General features: G+C 38.3%; 1 protein-coding gene across 3 annotated transcripts in view; it reads right to left on the bottom strand.

Annotated features, from left to right (window-relative positions):
• LOC127658564 (partitioning defective 3 homolog B-like) overlaps positions 1 to 23,485 on the bottom strand; it is a 460,995-nt gene that overhangs the window by 195,655 nt on the left and 241,855 nt on the right. For all 3 annotated transcript variants that reach the window (XM_052147919.1, XM_052147921.1, XM_052147922.1), the window contains 2 exons: positions 17,308 to 17,493; positions 7,900 to 8,070 (listed from right to left, as the gene is read on the bottom strand). In XM_052147919.1, coding sequence (XP_052003879.1) covers positions 7,900 to 8,070; positions 17,308 to 17,493 — 357 coding nt within the window. The remainder of the gene's footprint in view (positions 1 to 7,899; positions 8,071 to 17,307; positions 17,494 to 23,485) is intronic.

Here is a 23,485-nt window from a genome sequence, read left to right as displayed (position 1 = left end):
ACTGAATCGATTTTGTTAGTGAATTATGGAAATAGAAGGGACAAATCTGAGCACCAGGATAGGTAAAGACTTTAAAACAGCAGGGAGATTGTTACGCTTGCTTCGGCATTCATCACAAAACAAATGGCACAATGAGATTTAGATTTGGGAAGAAGCAAAAGACCAAAAAGAGCGGTAAGAACATCCAGTATCTGCTTTTAATTCATCTGATTATTCTAGCTGTCAAAGGCATGAAGGATTTAAGCCACCCGCACAGATGTTACAGATTTTCTGTCTCTTTCCCCCAGAGAAAAAGACAGAGTAGTAATTCATTTCATTATCTTGCCCCCAGGCCTGAAGCGCCACTATGAAATATGTTAATTCGATTGGCAGATTTCAAATGCTGGAGAGAGGCAGGGTGCAGCGCATCAGATGGCTCTTCTAATGGCCTGTTCGGATACTGCACATGCTGCCAGCATTTGGTTAACTGTGGATCATTAGAAAAGCAAACTGCTTGCATATATATTGTACATCAAGGTAGGGGTGTGTGTGTGTGATTCCTTAGGCCTTGAGTGACTGGCTGTCTGAAAACAGCAATCACACAGGAAATCAAGGTGCCATGGCTTCCGTGGGATGGAGGGAATCTGTTTAGCATTTTTACTTTGAAACATTTATGTTTTAATGTTCAGATTTTTGCTGAGGCGACACGGCAACATAATTCTGTTTTGTATGTCACCAAATTCAGTTGGAATGAATGAAAATTCAGCTCTGATACCCTCATAAGCTGTTGACTAAAGCCAAAAGTACACTTCGGCCAGATGTGAACGCTCAGCATTAGCGTACATTGTGCATGCCGCAAATTTCATCATCAGTAGAGTGCTCGAGCACTGAACACATGTGGCCCGATTTTTCTAAAATCTTTGAACATGCAGAATGCGCATGCTCCTGGAAATATTTGCACCAATTAGTTGGTCCACAAGGTGGCAATACTCACATTTAAGCTGTAGTTGTCACGTTGTTGCCAATGCTAGTAGAATATTTAATTGGCAGTAAATAACAGGAAATGAAGGTAAAAACAACAACATTAGATATGCTTGTCAAGAGCATGTGTTCGAGTAGGTCTGGAAATACCTGCATTTGTATAACTTGAACACAAGGAACACAAAGACATTTTTACGAGTCGAAACTCCTGAAGAGAAATTGTCCGGCATCTTATAGCAGTCATAGCGCACATGCGCCAAACGGCTGTATGCTCAGACCGTCAAAATCAAAGTATACATTGGGCTTAAGATAGGGCTGCAGTGATTAAACTGACTGACTGCAGGTGTGTTTATAGAAGAAACATGGTGGAAAACAGGGATTTTCCTTGCTCTTTTGTAAGCACATTTCAATGTTAACAATGCAAAGCTCCCTCCTTAGTCCACCTTGCCCATATATAGAAACTAAACTGCAAAAAAATTGGTCAATAAGAAGTCAAATTGCAATGACATCACACCACGAACAAATTAACAAATGGCTTTCAATATCAATGCATATGACCACTCATGTTAACAGCAATGTCCATTCAGAATTCAGCTACTTCAGGATGTGCTGAAAAACAGTGAATACAGGACTTCAGCTAACCATAAAGGAGAGCATCTTCATGTAGAAGTCTACAGCAGCAAAACCAGCCAGTCTAATTCTAAGGGTCAGAGAAAGATGGTGAAAACAAGAAACCTTGATTGATATTGTAATCTGAGTTTTGGGATAATTGTAATCTAATGAAGAGGACTTCAGGGTAAAATTAATATTGCAAAACTGCAGAAAATTGTCCTTTTAATCAGAAGTAGGAGCAGGTCTATGGAGGGGGTGGCCCAGGAGGGAAGCAAACCCAGGCTGCCAAGAGAAGGAACAGTGATGGGGGCTAAATTAGATTACATGAGGGGATCAATGAGGATACCTCAGCCAACTTTTCCATTTCCCCTTTAATAATAATCAGAAAAAAAGAGGACGTGGAGCTTGCAATTTTCCAAACAGGATGGGATTTAGAAATTGTAGGTGAATTTATAATAAATAATAATAATAATAATAATAGCATAAAAAACATTTAGAAAATGTTGAGGGTGGGAAGATTGAGTAAAAAAAGTGTATTCTAGTGTTTTAGGAAGAATTTTCCCTTACTAAAAAATACAATTCCCAATACTAGTAAATGTATAATGATATCACCATCTCTAAGATACTCATTTATTTGTGCCAGATAAACACTGCTCTTGAATGTAATTATAAACTGTATCATCTATAGTAATATAAATTTAACAAGAGAAGACAAATAGCATCATAGCCTTCAATTGCTTTAATCAAGCTTTTGCTACTTTTTTGTTAGAAACTTGCAGTGCAACTAACTACTTTATCACAAGTGTAGCTTGACTATAGTTAAGTGAATATAAATTATGAGAAGTATGTAGCTTGACAAGCTACAGTTCGTTTGGAGTACAATCTCACGGTATTTGTGTTCTTGCTAAAAGCTTTTAGTAAAGATAGGTCAACAGGTCTTTTTTTTTTTATTTGTTTAATTTTGTATTTCATTGACAAGCATGCAAAAAGACAACAGGTTGAGCATACAAAGAAAAGAAAAGAAAAAGACACTGGTCTGGGGACGTAAGGTATCTTGTTTCCCAAAGCCTCTCTCACCATCCTCAGACACTGTTCTCTGTCTGATTGCATCATCCACACCTTTCTGCTCGAGGGCCCATCCACAAAAACTCTGCTTATGTCTTAATCAGCTTCACAAAGAATACAATTCAGCCTGTTGTTAAAGACAAAAGTGGTTTGGCAGGTCTGCGAGACCCCATGCTGCAACAGAGCAAACCTACCAGTGCTCCTCCGGCACAATAGAAACAGGAAACCGTCTCGAGGGCACAGATCGGGTGGGCTACTATTCATTATTAATTCCTATGCTGTAATGAGATTATGACAGGTCTATTTAGATGGCTGTCTCAGAGAAATGGTGAAAAGGATTGATTGGATCAGGCTGCTGTATAAGACTGTTTATTCTGCAGAGAGGAGAGTGTATCGCCATGGTACAGTACATGTCCAAAAGCATAGTATTAGCATGGGAACTTTACTAGAGCCAGTCAATCAATAAATCGATCAATCGATCGGTCGGTCGGACAGTCTGTTTATCGGCCTGTCTTATTTTTTACAGTATGTCAAAATGGCAAAGAAAAATGTGCTGAGCTACAGAGTAAAAATTATTTCACCCAAACAGCCATTGTTACTATCAAGTTAAATCAAATTAAAATCCACAGTTTTATAACAAAGAAACAAAAATAATTAAATTTATTTATTTTCACCAATATAACAATACACATTAATAAACAGTAACATTTACCTATATTTTTTACAACTAATTATACTCTAACATTTTAATACATGAAAAAATGTCATAAGAAGAATTTTTTTTTTATTATTGCGCATATTAAAAATGAAAAATAAATTCAGATTATTTGAATGTACCAACCCTACTACAACAACATTTTAACCAGAGATGCTTTTAAAACATCAATCTTAACGAGCTCATACTTGAGTCACATGGCAAGTTTAATGAAAAAAAAAAAAAGAACAAAGTAAGCACATTAAATCATTGTGGTATGCACAATGCTGATTAATTTGACCAAAAATCATTTATATCATGAACATTGAATATATCAACCAGCTCTACATGGTACCATATCCAAAAGAACATTTCAGTGTTTTCTGTGATCTTCTGTTTCTATCTTTTCTCTCTTGGTTTCACAGTCCCCTCCCACCTTCCTCCTAGATTTTTGCTGAATTAGCCAAAACTAAATTGGGATTGAGTGTAAAGCTGGTCTTTGATGTCTCTAAGACAGTGTCCACAATTAGTGAAGTCAGGTCAGGAGACAAGGACACAAAGCAGATCCAAGCAAGAACACTCAAGTATGATGTATTCCCAAATGCTTACAGAACCTCTGGAGAACAGAGGAAAGCAGAGTGGAGGTATAAAATGTATTACCCTCACAAAAAAGTGAGATTCTGTGAAAAATGTAAACTTGCTCTAGGGTAGATGATAACTTTTTGCATTTATTTATTAGAGCTGGAGAGAATCAGACAACTAGAATAGACTGAAATTCATTAAGATCATCCGAACCACATAATATAAAGGAATAAAAGCTTCAACAATACATGTTCTCAGAGCCTTGTGGCTGTAGAAACTAATCTTCCCTTTATTACTGGATATATCTCTTACTTGTGGTACTAAAAGCATGCTGAGCCATATTTCAGCATCAGTCCACTGTGAGTTTCACCTGAGGACGAAACTTTCATTTTCCTGCATCTGGCTTGAATGACCTATCAATTTAAACCTAGTGACAAGCTCTTGGGTCCCATTCAAAGTCCCCTTACACACAATCTGTCCCCCATCCATTCATACTTTTCTCCATCCATCCATCCACCAACTAGCATCTCACCCCAACTCTGCAGAGAAGGGTCAATGGCATCCCATCAGCCCCAACTCCATTCTACGCCGAATCAACAGCCATGACGGGGCCGTCCAAAGCCCATGAAGCATAATGAACATGAATCTTTATTTTATGAGAACAATAACACCACAGCCAGGCTGTGCCTGCCCCTCCCAGCCTGTCGATCCTCACAAAGGGCCCCCAATAACCATCAATCTATACAGCCAGAGGGACTGCTCCATTGTGTAGCCTAATTACACACCACTTTGGAGCAGTTGTAAGCCTTGGGGTGGAGTGTGTCAGCAAGTGTGTATGTATGAGAAGAGAAACCTGGGGAGACCATATGGTCGCTCTCGAACCCAGGTGCAGGGGAGGGGGAAAAGGCTAAAACATGCTGCTTGATGCAAATTCCTCCAGCACAGAGGAAATAATAGAGAAAGTTAAAGGATGTGGCAAAGTACTAACTGCAATTACCAGCCCTTTTAGTCAGGTTTTATGACACAGCAAGTATCAGTCTGCATCCGGTTTAAACTGACAAAATGTGGTCAGGTAAAAGTCATAAAACCTAATAAAATTAAACCACAATTAGTTCCGGTCCTGTAAGTTAATCGGACAAGCGATGTTTCAAAAGCACTGATATTTAGTATAGCATCACTGGGACGTTTCACTGTCTTTATCACTCCACTTGTTCATGTTCATGTGTTTAGACTTTTCAGGGTATTCAATCTACTAATGGCTTACTTATAGTTAAATCAACATATTAAAGGAATAGTTCAACTAAAAATTTAAATTCCCTCATCACTTACCTTCCCAGATGTGTGACTTTCTTTCTTCAGCAGAACACAATCGAAGACATTTGGAAGAATATTTCAGCTCTGATGGTCCATAAAATGCAGGTAAATGGTGCCAAACCTTTGAAGCTCCAAAAAGTACATATAGCCATCATAAAAGTAATCCATATTACTCTAGTGGTTCATCCAGGCCGAGATGTTTGGCAGAACATGTTTAGCCAATCCTGCAGTTGAACACAACATCATCGTGCAGATGGGTTCAACTACAGTAATGCCTTCCAAACCGGTCAGAAATCTAGGGGTAACATCAATAACCAACTAAATTTCACAGACCACATCTCAAAGAGAGCACGATCATGTAGATTTACACACTACGATATCAGGAAGATAAGACCCTTCCTCTCTGAACATGCCACAAAACTTCTTGTTCAGTTACTTGTCATAACTAGACTGGACTACTGTAACGCTCTTATTGCAGGGCTCCCTGCATGTGCAATTAGACTCCTGCAAATGATCCAGAATGCAGCAGCATGTCTGGTCTTTCATGAAGCAAAGACAGTGCATGTTACACCACTCCTTGTCTCTCTTAACTGGCTGCCGGTTGATGCATGTATCAAATTCAAGGCTCTGATGCTGGCATACAGAATAGTCACTAGGTCTGCTCCAGAATACTTAAATTCATTTATGCAGAGCCATGTTCCCACCAGAAGCCTGCAGTCAGCTAAGGAATAGTGCCTTGTTGTACCAACACAAAGAGGCACCAAAACACTTTTCTGGACTTTCGGTTTCATCATACCACGTTGGTGGAATGACCTTCCAAACGCCATCCATGAAGCTGACTCACTTTCTGTCTTCAAGACAGCTTACAAAAATCTGTCTTGAATACTACTATTCTGATGCAAGTGAAACTTTGTAATACAGCACATTTCGTACCACTGTCTCCATAAGATGATTCGCTTATAATGTATTCCTCTTTTGAAAGTCACTTTGGATAAAAGCGTCTGTCAAACGAATAAATGTAAAAAGCAAATGAATACATGTAAAAGTAATTATTGTCTTCTGAAGTGAAATACTAGGTCTGTGTAAGAAATAGATCAATATTTGTAACTTTTTTTTTTACAAAAAAAATCTTGAGGGTCGAGGTCACGCAGCCTCTCGCGTGATGCAAGTACACTGGCAAGTTAACCCGAGAACTGATGCATGAAACATGAAAAAATATGGAAGTGCAGTGTTGTTTACAACAGAGCAGCATAGATAATCATACATATATGCCTCATTCAGCTGGTTTGAATATGTCAACTGTGGTGACACCTTGTTCAGGCCGCTGCATAAGCTGCTTTTGGTCCATAGGAACAGCTGCTAATAAGGTATGTACGCATAAATATATATGTAGAGGAGGCTTACAAATTACATCATATGAGAAGCACTTTGAACTCCACCCTCATCAATGCCCAAACCACAGCTGGCTGGAAGTGAACATTTCTAGTAAGGTTTTAAATATTGATTTATTTCTTACACCAAGCATTTCACTTCAGAAGACATTAATTGATCTTTTGGAGTCAAATAGATTACCATTATGATGGCTATATGTGCTTTTTGGGCTAAAAAAAAAAATGCTGGCACCCATTCACTTGCATTCTATGGACCTACAGAGCTAATGAGTGCAAATTAATTTTCATTTATGTGTGAACTATTCCTTTAGGTTGGGATACAACACTGTATTTAAACAGAACAAATGACCTATCAGCTTTAACTGATGCACACCATCTATTGGAACTACTTTAATGTGATATTAGCATGGGAATAATAATATTAGCATATGCCAACACTTGCAGTGAGGAAGAGTGAGACTGATATTGTGAATGTGTTAAACCTCAACCCTGCGAGACATTCTGATGATACTAATTAACATGCATATGTTGGATAAAAAGAAGTGACAGAAGATCAGACATCAGACCTCAGCTTTAGTCCTGAAGAGAGAGAATGAGCAACTACAGAGTATTCATCTCTCCACTTTTAATCCATTCATAGATGTAACACTTCGTACTCACTAACAAGCAATGTGCACTTCAGGACAGAAATGTACAACATGGACTTAAAAGCACCTAAACGAAACGCCATCACAGTAGCATGCAGTAATGCAATTACCCAAAGGAGCATTGACCTCAATCAAGGAGAATCTCAGTCATCTTGTGGGAAGAAATGACTACTCTTCGGGAATATGCAGAATGCCTGTGACTGAGCTAATTTTTTGAAACTGTTTTAAAGACAAATTATAAAGACCTGGTGGAAACCTTGCTGAAAAAAAAAATAAAAAAAAAAATAAAAACAAAATAAAAAACATGGTCATGCCAGATTAAGGTGGTCTAGCTTGTCAAAACAGTTCAAGTTTTGTTTTGGAAAATGGTAGAGAAGCTCAACCGGGTCCCCACTATCCAAGCCAAGATGGTCTACCAGCCCCAACCAGGTTGACCAAGATGATTTTTCAGGTTGACCTCAGAATCACTAGATGGTAGTCCAGCTGATATGCCAATTGAATCAGCTTAGACCCGCAAAGAACCACATAAAAGCAGATATAATCAGAAAATACCTGGATATTTCAACACGAATAAGAAAGAATAGTTCTAGGATCAAAGCTTATGGACATCCAGGGGAAAGTACAGAACATGTACCTGGTTAGGTGGTAATGCGGCACGGACAACCACCAGTTGGATCATTCCTCTCAGGTTTCCTTCCATAGACATGGATCTCCGCAGGGTCTCCATGGCCTCATGGTTGGACTTCCCCAACAGTGACTCACCATTGATGGCAATAAGCTGGTCATTGATGCGTAAATGCCCATCCTAGGCAAAAAAGACAGAACCAGAATTCAGAATCTTGATTTAGCCTCACAAGGCCACAGTCAGTATTTGTTGCTTTCATTTGTTTCAGCAAATAACAAGACAGAACAGAGCCATAAACTTTTAAGACGGACAATCCCAGAGGGGCAACCTAGAGTTAAGTGCCTTGCTCAAAGGCACAATGGTGAAGGCTGATAGCTTGGTTCTTGTAGAGATCGAACCAGCAACCATCCAGTAACCAGCCCATCGCTTTAACCAATACACCACCACGTCAAGACATCAGGATTGGTGAGGCTTTTATTTTCAACTATGTACAAGTACTTTCATCGGAAGCATCTTGGCAATGTCCTACTTTATTTACATCCCTACTGCATTTTGTCACATTCTACAAGAACTCTCTGCTTTCTTTCTACAGGCATATAATTCTCAGTTAAGCCTATAGGGGCCTGCTGTAACGGAGTACATTACCCAAAATTCAGCAGCTCAGTCTCTCTAGTCCTGTATAAGCATATTATAAGACATGCATATTACATGGCATATAAAAAGCCCTAAAGTTCATTAAAATTAATATTAATTAGAGTTTTCACTGCAGAGGCCTCTGCTCTGCTTCCTCTATCTTCAGGCGAAAGAGAGCATAGATTCACATGGGGGTTAAAGTAGGAGCTTGCAAAATAAAAAAAGCCTCAGATATATTAGCAAAAATGCTGATTATTAATGGAGCTAATGGATAATAGATAAAGTAGTATTATTATACTATCAAGGAGTTTTGCAATCTATGGTTGATGGCAAGTTTACACTGGCCCCAAAAATGTTTATGGACATTTAAACCACACTTTAAAATGTAAGAATTATGCTGAATTAGATAAAACAAAATTAAACTAGGGCTGTCAGTAGATTTACATTTTTAATTGAGATAAATCTCATAATTTCACAGTTAATCGTGATTAATCTCAGATTTTAATAGTAGTAAAATTTGACTTTATACATGCTTATTTCCTGTCATAATGCATGTATTTGTTCTTTGGAAACAACAACACATTAGAACAAAACAATACAGTATGTACCAAAATGCTTTATTCAAATTTTTCAAATTCCACAGTACGTATAAAGACAGAAAGTCACTAAAATAGCTCCAATTCGAGTAACATTAAACATTTTCCAAAGTCTAAGTGGGATGTTGACTGATTGAAAGGACTAGTATTCATTGCAATGTGCATTAAACCCTCATTTAATATTAATCAGTCATCTGTCTTTTCACTTTACATATGTGATGCACATGATTTGTGTCGCGTTGAACTCCATATGCTTTTAGCGCTGGCACTTCCAATATAAAGATAATTAATCCGAACTGTCCGGTGATCATTAGCTGGCACTTCCAAAGCTTGGCGGTAATGGGTACAAAGTTGAAATTACATGTAAGACATGTGAGTGTCGGCAGGGAGAAAAACTAGCTGCACAGTGGGCTGTAAGAAAGAAATTATGGGAAAAAGATTTAAACATGGTATTGGAGGAGTGGGCTAGGATTCTAAAAAGCATCAAGTCTACATCTAGAGACGCAAGGGTTAAACTTATGCAATTTAAGATTTTGCATCGATTCTACTGGACCCACTCTAGATTGAATAGGTTGGGTCTTAAAGACACACCCACCTACTGGCAGTGCCAATCAGAAGACAGGGACACAACACGTGTTTTTTTGAGGATGTGTAAAGATCCAAGAAGATTCTTGGGGGTTCAGAACTTTATTAGTGAGGTATTGGACACTGACATTTAATTTATCCCCAGACTCTTTATCATGGGTGATGGGACAGCTGTTAATATTGGGGACAGATATTTAAAAAGTTGAGTCATGATTGGCATAAAAATCATCCTCAAGGGATTGATGTTGGCTGTGACACCCTCATTCAGGGAGTGGTGCGGGGTGTTGGACGAGGTGGCGTATTTGAGATGTTTTTTTTTTTTAGAAGGCTGGGGAAATGGGATGTGTTTGTCAAGAAGCGTGTGTGGGTGGGGGAATTGATGTTCTATTTGTTGGTGACCACAGTAGTGCATGTTTGTGTTGGGTGGGGATTTTCGGGGGGAGGGGGTTTCATGTGAATAATTGATCCCGTTTTTTATGTTGTGTTTGTGTTTTATGTTTGGAATAAAAAATATTGTTCATAAAAATAAAAAAAACAAGCTAACACCAATTCTGCCCTGCAAAAGCAAAAGACCTTAACTCACTAGAGTGTGAAACTGAGAAAAATGAATTTAAAGTTTCTGTTTTGTCCAGACAAAAGTATTATAGGTAGGACTCCCAAAATTTCACAACTAGTTGCTATATAGAAGAAATGTTTGTATGCAAAAAATCTTGAGCTCAAAATTGACCTTTGACCCTTGTTTGGCAGTTAATGTACTCTGCCTTTGTATCATGTGCCAAAAATCAGGAGTCATGCAAAGGCAAAAGGCCGTAACTGACATATAATCAATATTTACTTGCTGTTCACCATACTTACATCCATTATAAGAACACCTAACCAAGGTCTAGTCATCATGGTATTTGTTTTAAATTATATAGAAGACCTTTGGTTGTTCCTATTTAGTGCTATAATGATCAGGATAGTGCGGCAACACTAACACAGTTAAACAGTATAACAGATAAGTTACTTTGCAGTACAGTATGTACAGTATGAATAAATACAATAAATATTTTCACAATAAAGATAATTTAATTATAATTGAATACAAAGGTATATGTATTTAAATGCAAGCTATAGAGTAATAATTAATTAAACATTAGACCAATACATTAGAGATTAGAGACTGCTCATTCCAAGTTTTTTACTGCGCCCAAATAAAATCTTACTGAAAGCTAATTTTTTGAGATATCATCCTAAAATTTGGAACACAGCTTGTCAATAGGTATATATGACAAAGCATTCTTGAAATACAACCATTTAAGTTTGGATAGTGATTTTCATGTCTATGCGAAAAAAGGGGGAGGGGTGACAGTTAAAGGGTTAAACTTTGAAGTCCAAACTGCTCAAGATGCTCAGTCAACGAACTTGACTTGGATTACTACTTTTAATTCTGAGATAATATAGACAGAGTATACCGAAAGAAAGTTGGAATTACTTTTACTATTTAGGTTAGCCTACTTTGTACGGACGTTAGCGATAACCAGCTGTAAAATCTGACGTGAACACCTGCAAGAAGGAAATATGGCTCAAACACGTATGGATTGTTGTGGATACAGCAGATGACGTGCATTGCTATGGATTATATCTTCTATGGATTATATCGGATTGCATGGAAAGGTAGGATGCCTCTGTATTTAATATTTGGTTTTCAGCATCTGATGTGAGGTGAGTGTCAGCATCAACGTTAGCGCTAATTTACGTGACACAGATTAAATTTAGCTAGCTCCGGGCTGTCACTGACATTGACAGATCTGAACCATCGCCCTATCACATCGCTATCACAGAGTAATAATACAAACAAGCAGTCGGCAGTCTACACTTTATTTCAAAGATGAGTCGTGTGTATGTTACGCGGTTTGATGACAATAAAAGAGCGGTAATCTTTGACAGTATGACAAAGCCAGAGTACAGTAACATCACAGCGGCACCGTAACATCTCTCTTGATGCCAGGCGAAACAAAGTCAGAACACCTTAACTCAACTTCAGCGTGCCGGAACAAAGGCTAAGAGCCGTAACAACTGTTACGGCGTTCTGCTGTGGTTTCTCGTATGGTTTTGGATGTTACGGTTGTCATAGCCCTTTAATTTCTCGTTAAAACAATCAAATTGACTCACGATATTTATTCACATGATAAAGGAGGTCTTGAATACCCCAAAAATGACATTAACTCATTTTTGACCAAACATGATGTTACGGCGTTTTGCCTTTGTAGGGCAGTATTGATGTGGCAGTTGGTAGATTTTGGAACCCACACAAGAGAAAACCAAAACTTAATTGGCCATGTGTGTGTGTGATGCCTTCGCATTTTGTCGAAACTGAATTATGAACTAAATCCAGTTTCTTAGACTATGATCTGTCCTGTGACAGATGAGTTTGGCTAAAATATGCTCAGATTCACAGAAAACACATAGTAAGAATATTTTTTAATCCACATTTGACTAATCTGACCACCAAAAACTCACCAGACCCATGACAATTTATCATTAATGCAACTGAAACTAATCAGAGGTGTTGAGGAGAGGTTGTTTCTTAGTATACAAAGAAACAAGAGCATGAAACGCACTAGAATGTGTTCTTTACGAGATAACTTCTGGCAAACAGCATTTTCCTGTTTTGCAAACTCAAGAAAACTGTAACTTTGCAAGAAACTGCTTCGTTCACCCTGGCCTCCTCTTGCCTTCCCACTCTAGCTCTTGGGAGAAGACGCATCCCACCCACAGACTCGGGACGCTTCCAACTCATTAACATGGGTTTGGAGAGTTTTTAATTAACATTAATTTGCTGGAGCTAACACAGGCAGCGCTCAACAGTTTCTGCACTCCCTCACAGGGGACTGGATGGGGAATTAAGAGTGTGTTACCTAGAGTTCTGCTGTACTGGGACTCAAGTGTGAGAACTCATGTGTATCACCTTTGCCATGGCTCCCTCTACCCCCTTCTGAATAAGATGATCTGACGAATCTTCAGGATGATGGAGAAGCTTTAGAAGCTTTTTTTAATTCTGCTAAACAACCTCTGAAACACAAAAGCCGATTTTCCAAGCTGCTAACGGCCTGACAAAGCAGAGGGAGAAGATGCTTCACTCAAGGTGCAAATCAAATCCTTATCTTCAGAAGTAAACTTCACACACTTGAGCGCATGAATGTGAACTCTTTGAGTAGACACACAAATCCACAAAAGCAAATGTGCACATGGCTGAGCAAAGCAGTAGCTGGAATAATTTTGCAGGGTCTAGTTCACAGAAAAATATGTGCAGGACATTGTGTCATTCATGTTTATCATGCCATTTGGGGGAACCTCACAGCAGAAACTTTCAATACCTTGCATAATCCTGCAAACATCCTGAAAAACCTATATTAAAGGGATGGTTCACCCAACTATGAAAAATGTGTCATTATGTATTATATTCACTCGCATGTTGTTCCATACCCATATGCAGTTAATTTTCATTGGAACACTTAAGTATAACTTTTGAAGAATCAATAAACAACTCCTACCATTCAACAACAGTTCATAGTGATCAGGGGCTGTCAAGCAAAAGAACAAAAACATCTCCATACAAGTACATAGGACTTGTGTACTATATTTCACATCTTCTTAAGTCATGCAATAGCTTTGTAAGAGGAACAGGAAAAAATGCATAATGACAAAAGTCATTATTTTGCAATAACTTCCACTTCTGCAAAAGATCATATGTATCCCACATCCACATAAAAAAAAAAATAAATAAATAAAAAAAAATGGTGCACCACTGTAATTGATGGCAAAATAACACTGGTTCTAGTGTGTATAGTAAATGAATGTGATGAGTAATTTTTGAATTCAGTATGAAGAACACAGGCTAGAAGTGAGCTTCAGGGGAGGGAAAGATTACCCATGAATAATGACTAAAATTGCAGCCTGTTCAGCTAATTGACTATTTAAATTACTACTACTACTACTACTAGTACTACTAAAAATTATTTTACTTTGTGCATTTGTCTGCCGTGAGAATTAAACTGTACTTTCCCTCTAAATAGCTCACCAAATCTCAGTTACAAATTAGTCCAATATTTTGACTTACTGAATTATACTCTACTGATATTCTGTACTCATTGGAGTCATGCCTACCAACAAATGAGGGTCTGCTTTTATGGTGGATAGAAAATGTAAAGTGGTACATTAGCCTCAACCTAATGCCTTCAGATTTGGTTTCTAAGTAACTCTGGGTGAGTGCAAATAATTTTGTTAAGTTTGTTGAGGTTAGCTTACATTTCACATATGCATTATACCTGTTATTTTTATAGTACATTTTAATTTACGAGTAATCGCTTTTTTTTTTTTGATGTGGGTTAGAGTACTTGACTACCAAATTACTTGAAATATAAAATATTGGCACCCTTGGTAAATACGAACATATAAGGCTGTGAAAAATAACAAAAATCTATCTGAAAAAGTAAATCAATTGAAAGAGGGGAAATATATCATTATTAAATAAATATTATTCTCCAAAACACATTGGCCAAAATTACTGGCACCCCTAGAAATTCTTATGACTAAAATATATCTGAAGTACACTCCCATTTATATAAAAAAAAAATGTTAGTGCAACTGGGTGACTAGGAACATAATTGTTCAGCCATGATGTCCTGTTTCATGGGGCAGTGGTGGCTCAGTGGTTGAGGCTCAGGGTTACTGACCAGGAGGTTGGGGGTTCAAGCCCCAGCACCACCAAGATGCCACTGTTGGGCCCTTGAGCAAGGCCCTTAACTCCAGGTTGCTCCAGGGGGACTGTCCCTGTAATAAGTATACTGTAAGTCGCTTTGGATAAAAGCGTCTGCCAAATGCATAAATGTAAATGTTTCACAGGAATATAAATATGAGGTAACACACAGGCCAAATTCCCTTAATCATCAATCACAGTGGGTTAGACTAAAGAATATAGTTCTGATGTGTGGCAAAAGGGTGTTGAGCTTTACAAAATGGGAAGTGGCTATAAAAAAAATAGCCAAAGCATTGAAAATGCCAATTTGCAATAATTAAGGGCAATAATTAAGACGTTCCAATCAACTGGAGATCTTAAGAATCGGCCCGGAAAAGGACGTGTGTCTATATTGTCTCCACGCACAGTGAGGATGGTGGTTCAAGTGGCCAAAGAATCTCCGAGGATCACAGGTGAACAATTGCAGAAATTAGATGGGTCTTGAGGTCAGGAAGTCTAAAACAATATATCAGACATCACCTACATCACCAAAAGTTGTTTGGGAGTGTGCTCTGCTCTCATCCAGCAACAAACTCAAGCATCTTCAGTTTTCTAAACACTACTGGAACTAAAAATGTGACTGGGTTCTATGGTCAGATGAAACAAAAAGAGCTTTTTGGCAGCAAACACCAGAGATGGTTTTGGCGCACACAGAGATGAAGTAGTACCGAATGCCTGCGGTTACATGTGGTGCTGGAGCTTTAATGTTATGGGGCTGTTTTTCTGCCAGAGGCCCTGGACATCTTGTTCGGATACATGGCATCATGGACTTTATCAAATACCAACATATAAAAAAATCTAAACCTGGCTGCCTCTTAAAAGCTTAAAATGGGCCCTAGTTGGATCTTCCAGCAGGACAATGATCCAAAACAAACATCAAAATCAACACAAAAATGGTTCAATGACCACAAAATCAAAGTTCTGCCATGACCATCCCAGTCCCCTGACCTGAACCCCACAGAAGATTTTTGGGGTGAACTGAAGAGGAGAGTCCAGCAACATGGACCTCTGAATTTGAAGGATCTGTAGAGATTCTGTATGAAGGAAGGTTCTCAGATCCCTTGCCAAGTGTTCTTCAACCTCATTAGGCATTATAAGAGAAGACTCAGAGCTGTTATCTTGGCAAAGGGAGGTTGCAAAAAGTATTGAACAAAAGGGTGCTAATAATTATGGCCAATGCGTTTGATAATTTTTTTTATTTAATGAGATATTTCCCCTGTTTCAATTCTTTTACTTCAATTACAGATTAGATTTTTGTGATTTTTTTTTATTCACAGATTTATTTGCTCATATTTACTAATAGTGCCAATATTTTTGGCTACCACTGTAAGCATTCTGCACACTATCACTATTAATAGAATTTCCCTCTTCCCAGAAATATCACTTTGCATAGTTTTTGCTGACATTTTTTTATTTTTTTACGTTTAAAAAGGCTCATTAATGTTTATTTATAAGACTTTAAAACAAGTATATGCTAACAAAATATTTTCTATATTAAAGGACACCTATTATGCCCCTTCTCACAAGATGTCAATTAAATATTTGGTGTCCCCAGAATGTGTCTGTGAAGTTTCAGCTCAAAATACCCAACAGATAATTTATTACACCATGCTGAAAATGCCAATTTTGGGGTGAGAATAAAAACGAGCTATTTTTGTGTGTGTGTGTCTTTAAATACAATTGAGCTGGTGCTCCCCGCCCTGTATCCAGAATAGGGCGGAGTTTTGACATCTCTGCTTCGGATAACTAGACATCATAAACAATATGACTGACAGTGAAAATGAGGGAGAGACAACTTTGAGAATGAACCAGGAAGTTTCCGAAAGTTTATTTGATATATTTATTTATTTGTTGTTTTTTCAGCAGTTTTGCAACGATGGATGAACAACATACACACACACACACACACACACATAAATACTGTTACAATGTTCGCTATGCGCTATAACAAAACAACACACAAACGAACAAACATGTTGAACATTTTCCATAATGTTCACTTATTAAGTGGTGTACAGGTGTGGCAGTGTCCGTCAACACTTGTGTGTGGGCCAAAATATATCATCAGTACCACACAACTTCAGAATGTGAACCAGGAAAATGACAGGTGCGTTTGGAAATAACATCAGAAGACAGATAGAATGATGGGTAAAAAGCAATCTTCCTCAACAGAGAGTTGGGTCCATTCAGCACCCTGCTGTCAGTCTCCATCCCTCCTGTCAAGGTTAAATTAAGACCCATTCAATGGTGGTAACACAGGTCACAGGTCAAGGGAACCAAAACACATGCTAACTGCAGCTAATAGGGACTCATGACCTATTTACGGTCTCAACTCAAAAGCCATGTTTAACACTGTGAGGAAACATAATTGTGATGTGGTTCCTCTCCTAGCACACCTGTTTAAACTTCAGAGGAACTGACTTCATACATTCACTAAAATGGCATGGTACCAGTTATAAAAAGTGATTGCAGGAGATATTGAAATTGGAGCAGGCCATATTGAAGGGTTAATCTCCTTTTCTGATTTGATTCAATGAGGCCATTTCAAATGGACAAAAATTGGTAAATGCCTCATCAATATATTTGGTTAATTTTCCCAGAAGTAAAAGTCTGTTCATATTAAATGTGTATTTCTGCTAAACTAAGTTACTTTAAGAGTACACCAGCACATAGATGGTTTCTAAGTTAACAGACCTGGACTAAAAGTCACAACACCCCAATTTTGATTTCACGGGGTTCATTTTATTTCATATGAATTCACCGCAATGTGCTGTAAGTCACACAGGATTACACATTCTGCCAAATATATATGTGCTACGTTACCTTAAATGCTGCTCCTCCGTGGATGATGGACTTGATGAAGATCCCCAGGTCCTCACCGGTCTCGCGGGACTTATTCCCTTTCAAGCTGACCCCTAACCCAGCTGAGCCAGAGTCATTCAGAGGAACCTCAAACATCAGCTGCTCCTTCCCCTCCTCAGAAAACAACAACCGGGCCTGCTCCTCTTTCTGAGGGGACAACAACAATGATGGAAGAGAATGAGATGGGGAAGAAAAGAGGTCATTCCTTTCTAACATAAAAAGCCCACTATTTCAGCAGAGAATAGCTCAACCTTTTCATGCCTCTTTTCAGTCTGTGATGGCAATGGGGTCATTTAGAAACATAATCCATTCTCCATTATGGAGCGCACATGCTCTGCACCCCGCTGCATTCTCCCTCTCCGCTTTTTCCCATTTCCTTTTTCTCTTTGTCTGATTTTTTTCCTATAATGATGCTAAAATTACCTGTACATCTCTTCAGCAAAAGTTTGTTTTAAAATGAGTGTTAATGAAAAAAGGCAGGAAAAATTACATTATATCTGTATTGTGAAAGTCATTTTTCGTCACCAGGGAAACAGGCTTTTCTTTCTGGTTTCTTTTCAAATAATGAAGGAGAGCAAATGAAGAAGAAAATAGGGTTTAAAAAGGTCTGAATGAAGTTTGTATTTGATCTAAGTAATGGCGTAGTGTATGTTAGAAAGACAGAGAGAGTGAGGGATGTTGACACCAGAGTGTCTAACAGTATTTTAATGGCACATCCTAAACACAACTACTCTCTAAACATCTTAAATCTTCACTATACCAAATTATTTAAAATCAAATAATACAAATACTGTATGTAACCACATGTTTAAGATTGGAGTAAAATAATCCTAAATGTAAAATAAATCAGCTATTGAAAAAAAAAAAGAAATCACTATTGTTCACTAATATCAATATGAGGGGCAACAAGACTCCCTCAACGTCCATGGTGGTTACAGTCCTGGTTTAATGTACACCCCCACACATTCTGTAAATAATTTTCTATGACTTTTCCAAATTTTCAAGTAATTAATGAATAGAAAAGGATTTCAATAGGGATGTCCCGATACAATTTTTTTGAGAATGCGTCCAAGTAACAATACTTCATTTTTGGTACACGCTGATACAAGTCCGAAACCTTTATTTAAATGTTATCATCAAAATTGGGTTTAAATAAATGCATAAAAATGTAATCAAATGAAAATATAACAATACATTTTCAACATAATATATTATTATCTTTTTATCAAATGAAGTGCTTATATACAGAACCTTAAAGCACAATTCAAAACACAACATTGGGGTTACATTTTTGTCAAATAAAGTGCTGCATAACTGACCATCACAGATGTATTACAGTGAATATTACATAACTTTTTTTCCTATAAATGTAGCTGTTAATTTGATAAAGCTTTTATTTTGAAGTGTTTCTGTGTTGTTTTGACCAAGGAGCTCTGACGTTATGACGGCAGCGTCCCACTCTGGAAAAGCCGGTCACTACGTGACTCAAAGTGATTATTAAACAGAAAAAGGCTGCTAATTAAATATATACTCTGTATGTGCTTTGTGCTAAAATGTGAATTTGCGTTGTGTTCGTTGTCATCTGCTATAAACAGAGTGTGCAATGCTCATGACGGGGTTTTCCCTGTATGAGCCAAGGAGGAGCTTTAAAAAATGTATGAGCAGTCGGTGTCGGCACAACAGCTCTCACATATGAATTGCATTCAAACTAACATATATATATATATATATATCTCACATTTATATATGCACAAATCACAAATGCAATGTCACTATTTAGCAACTTTGTCCATAGTTTTATCAGGTGAAGTGGTTAGCATAATAGAGGTTATGTATATTTAAATGTCTTAAATGCAGAGTAGAAAAAAAAACAGCATTGCTTCTATTTATGTTTAAAGGTTGAACGGATGTTGGAAAACTGTTATGTAAAATTAAACTGCATTATAAGTGAACTTCAGTGGAGAAATTAAAGAAAAGATACAAAAAAAAAAAAAAAAAGATACATAAGCCAATAGTGTATAATATAAATTTGAAGTCACACCGGATAGCATATGAGAAACATGTAATGCATATCCAGTAGAGTAAAAAAAAAAAAAAAACATAAAACTGACAGGAGCTATGACGACTGTAAATATCAGGTGATAATACAGGAATGAACAGGGCTGAGAAAGGCAGCTAAGACGGAGTATTTGTGGGTCAGCAAGGCCTGGTTTATCTCTGTTTACTGTGGGATTGTGGGTTTTGAAAGTATTAGTGTCACGCACTCACAAACACACACTCGACTCAGCAACTCTGAGAATTTCTCTGAAGAATGAAAAATACCGCTGACTGTCATCATGAGAGAAAAAAGCAAAGGATTTTAGGAACCAGACCCTGATATGAAGCCCTAAATTCCCTCAAACTTACTTCCAAATGCCAAAGTCTCTTACATGTCAAGACATTCCAAACACAAAAAATTACATAAATTAAAAATAATTATCTATTTAGGGACATAAGCCATTTTCAAATGCCTTGCCAATTCAAGACAATGTCCTGAATACATAAATAAGCCGCTGATCATTAGGAGTGCACTTTATCGGCCTAACCAACCTTGAATTTGTTAAAAAATGGAAGTGTTAGTTACTAAAGACAAGAGAAACCAATGCATTTACACAGTAGGCTGTGAAACTGTCATGTTAGGGAAGCAGGCGATATTCAGAACAAAGAAAAAGCCCTCGGATCATAGAGCGTCTATCAGCAAGGGAAATCACTGTGCTAAATCCCACTGTGTGTAGAGCTACCAGCGCTTCAGTATGCTAACAGTTGTGATATTTCACAGCCAAGCCCCCTGCCAGGACAGAACTCTGAATCAAAATGCCAGGTCGCATTTCTTTCAGCCATTTTCCTCGGTCAGAACGAGTTCATCAGTCAGCTTGCACTCTTGCATGTTTATATAGGAGACATATGGCTCAAGCGCAAGGTGAGGAAACAAGTCTTTCTCTCAGGGATGAATATATCCAATAATCTTTATTGTGTTAGTCTTTATGACAAGCAAATGCATTCAAACTCCAATTCTGACAAAGTACATAAGTATCTGAATAAGCACCACCTATATGTCTTAGACATGCACTTCCTAATCTGCATAAGAAACATCTGTTCCTCTGCCGTTGAAACTGTCTTAATGATGAATAAGACACATGATGTCATCAGCCACATCAGATGGATCACCATCGTCTATAGGTGCGGCAGCAATGACATACTAAGGACTTAAAGATGAGCAATTACACAGCTGTTCATTCAGGAAATCACGCTGTCTTTCATAACCTCTCACTCTTTGTGTCAGTCACTCACAAACACACTTAGCATTCTATCTCTATTGTTAGTGGGTGAACAGACAGGCCCTCAGAATTATTGAGCTCCAGGGATGCTGTGTGTATGAGTGTATGTTTGGTAAAGACAGGAAGAGGAAGTGAGAAGGTTCTCTGGGGATCCAGAATGCCATTGGACCTCTAAGGTCTCCAAGAGTGAGTGCTTTACAATGGCTACAGTAAACAAAGCTTTTAAGGCCACCTCTTGAGCCTCAATCTCACCCCCACACTAACAAACACACATAGACACAAACGCCACAAAAAGACCTTCTGTGATAAACTGTCAATTACATGTGATGTATAACTTACCCACCTGGGGAGTAAAACTGCTCTGATACTCCACAGGGGATAGCAGATCCCAAAAGAAACAGATGTTAAAGGCCAAAGTATACTTCATTTTTGATGTGAACACCCAGTGTCTGCGTACAGCCAAACACAAGCCTTTCTAAAGTCCATTTTCCTGAATGCTGAAGTGTTTCACAATTCGCCTGTTTTAAATTTCCAGTCTCCAATGATTTCACTTGCATCGGCAAATATTTTTAGACGGTAATGTGATGTTTAAAGTGTTACATTTGTAAATATTGCCAAAAAAACATGTGCCAATCCTTCCCAGATTTGCAATGACCATTTTTAATGACAGTGCCTCACCTAAGTGTGTAAATGACGCGAAACCATGGTCCGAGGTTAGCTACATTGATATCATTAACTAATTCGAGTTGGTATAACAGCTTTTTACTTCAAATAACACATAAATGGTTATTGTTCTCAGTCTGGAACACTTGTTTCGGTAGATTTTACATTACATCTCGAGACCAGAAACAGATAACAAGCAATAAAACGTTTTAACTAACTTTGTTTTTAGTTTTTTAGTGCAAAATTGCATTCGACCTGAATGGCCCATCAGAAAAAACCTTAACCATACCTCTCCAAATGACTCCAAAGACAAGGTTATAAAAATTCTATCCCAAACCTATTATCATTCAGAATTACATATTATATTCCAGGAAACCATCATTTAGTGCACAGAAGGTGCAGGAAAGTAAACTGAGCATGCCCACTGGTGCAGATGAATCTGTGTACTGTTCAAAATGCTAGAGGTCTGATTTGGGTGTATGCAAAATGTACAGAGATTGTGGTTGTCTTTACAATAGTATACTGCATGGATGCTTTCAAAAAGCAATGAAGATATATCCATGATCACAGTAGGAAAATTGCAAATGTTATTTCAGAAAGCCTCACTATACACTGTTACTCCATACACAGCCTACTGTAGCAACAATAAAAGTGTGCCAACTGCATTTGAAATCTGAAGTAAATACATAAATATGTAACAATTTAAGCGCTGAATTAGCCACAAACTCCAGGACTGTTGGCAACAGATTCTGAAATGCTTATGACAGATATCATAGCTCTCACCGCTTGCTCTGCTCCAATATTAATCCCTCAATCCACCATGCAAAACTGCCACTAGCTCCCATAGAGAATGAATTGGAAGCGCCCGCTCATGCTTCCCTCACTTCACATCAGTAGACACGTAGGGTCGGCCAACCTCATCACTTCCTGCTGTGAAAGTACATGTATCATTCCCGTTAATGAGCTACAATACTCAGCAGTCTTCCTTCTCATCTAGCCAGGGAAAAGCTGGCATGCCCAGCTTCATTAGTCCAAGGCGACTGCTGCTGTTAATGATCAAATGAGTTTACCTAAGCATTAAGATCAAGGAAAACAAATGCACAAACACCAACAGAGAATCTAGCTCTGTTCCAAAACCTTGTGGGCTGCCTGACAGTCTACTGTCTGCATGGGCAGCTACCATTTTCAGCAGCATCTGAACCAAAAACGACCAAAAACGGTACGGCAGTACCGGTCACTCAGCCACACAGATAGCCCAACAGAATAGACAGCTCAAACAGAATAGATGTCCCCGATTAAAACAATTCCCCCAAATATAATGTGATATGATGCACACATCTTTTTCTTTTTTTCTCCCCAATTTGAATGCAAAATTCTCAATGCACTCCAAGTCCTCATGGTGGCGTAGTGGCTTGCCTCAATCCGGGTGGCAGAGGATGAACCTCAGTTGCCTCCACGTCTGAGACCGTCAATCTGTTCATCTTATCACGTGGCTCATTGAGCGTGTTCATGCTATTCTCCGCAGCATCCATGCACAACTCACTACATGCCCCACAACTCACCACATGCCCCACTGAGAGCGAGAACCACATTATAGCGACACAAGGAGGTTAACCCAATGTGACTCTACCCACCCTAGCAACCGGAAGCCTAACTGGAGTCACTCAGCAAGCCCTGGATTCGAACTTGCAACTCCAGGTGTGGTAGTCAATGTTGCTTGCTGAGCTACCCAGGCCCCCACGATGCACAGATCTTAAAATAACCTTGAGAAAATGCAATGCTACCACAGATATATTTTTTTCATGCTGAGTGATGGTTTCTAGTTACAAAGCAGACCAATCACAGCTTTGTAGTCTGTGTTGACATGACATGTTGTAACATTTTGGAGGTGCAAGCCAGGCTATGGTGAAAGTTCAACGCAGAAGTATAAATAGGTCTGAACGCTCACAGTTAATTCCAATAGGGTCTGGAATAGGCAACATGCTACGCTAAAACAAAACACTCTAATGAGTACACAGAGAAAGCATATTGGGTGAATTAGAGCTTTTTAAATTAGATCGAACAATTTAAATACATTTTCTGTACTGATCATTTTGCAAACAACTGTGTCTAGGTACAGTACTGTGCAAAGTTGTTCAGCACTTAAGAAGTTTCACCAA

The sequence above is a fragment of the Xyrauchen texanus genome, chromosome 18 (assembly GCF_025860055.1).
Source record: "Xyrauchen texanus isolate HMW12.3.18 chromosome 18, RBS_HiC_50CHRs, whole genome shotgun sequence".
Taxonomy (NCBI): Eukaryota; Metazoa; Chordata; class Actinopteri; order Cypriniformes; family Catostomidae; genus Xyrauchen; species Xyrauchen texanus.
Note: the sequence above shows the minus strand (reverse complement) of the source record. Positions and strands in the feature narration are given on the sequence as shown.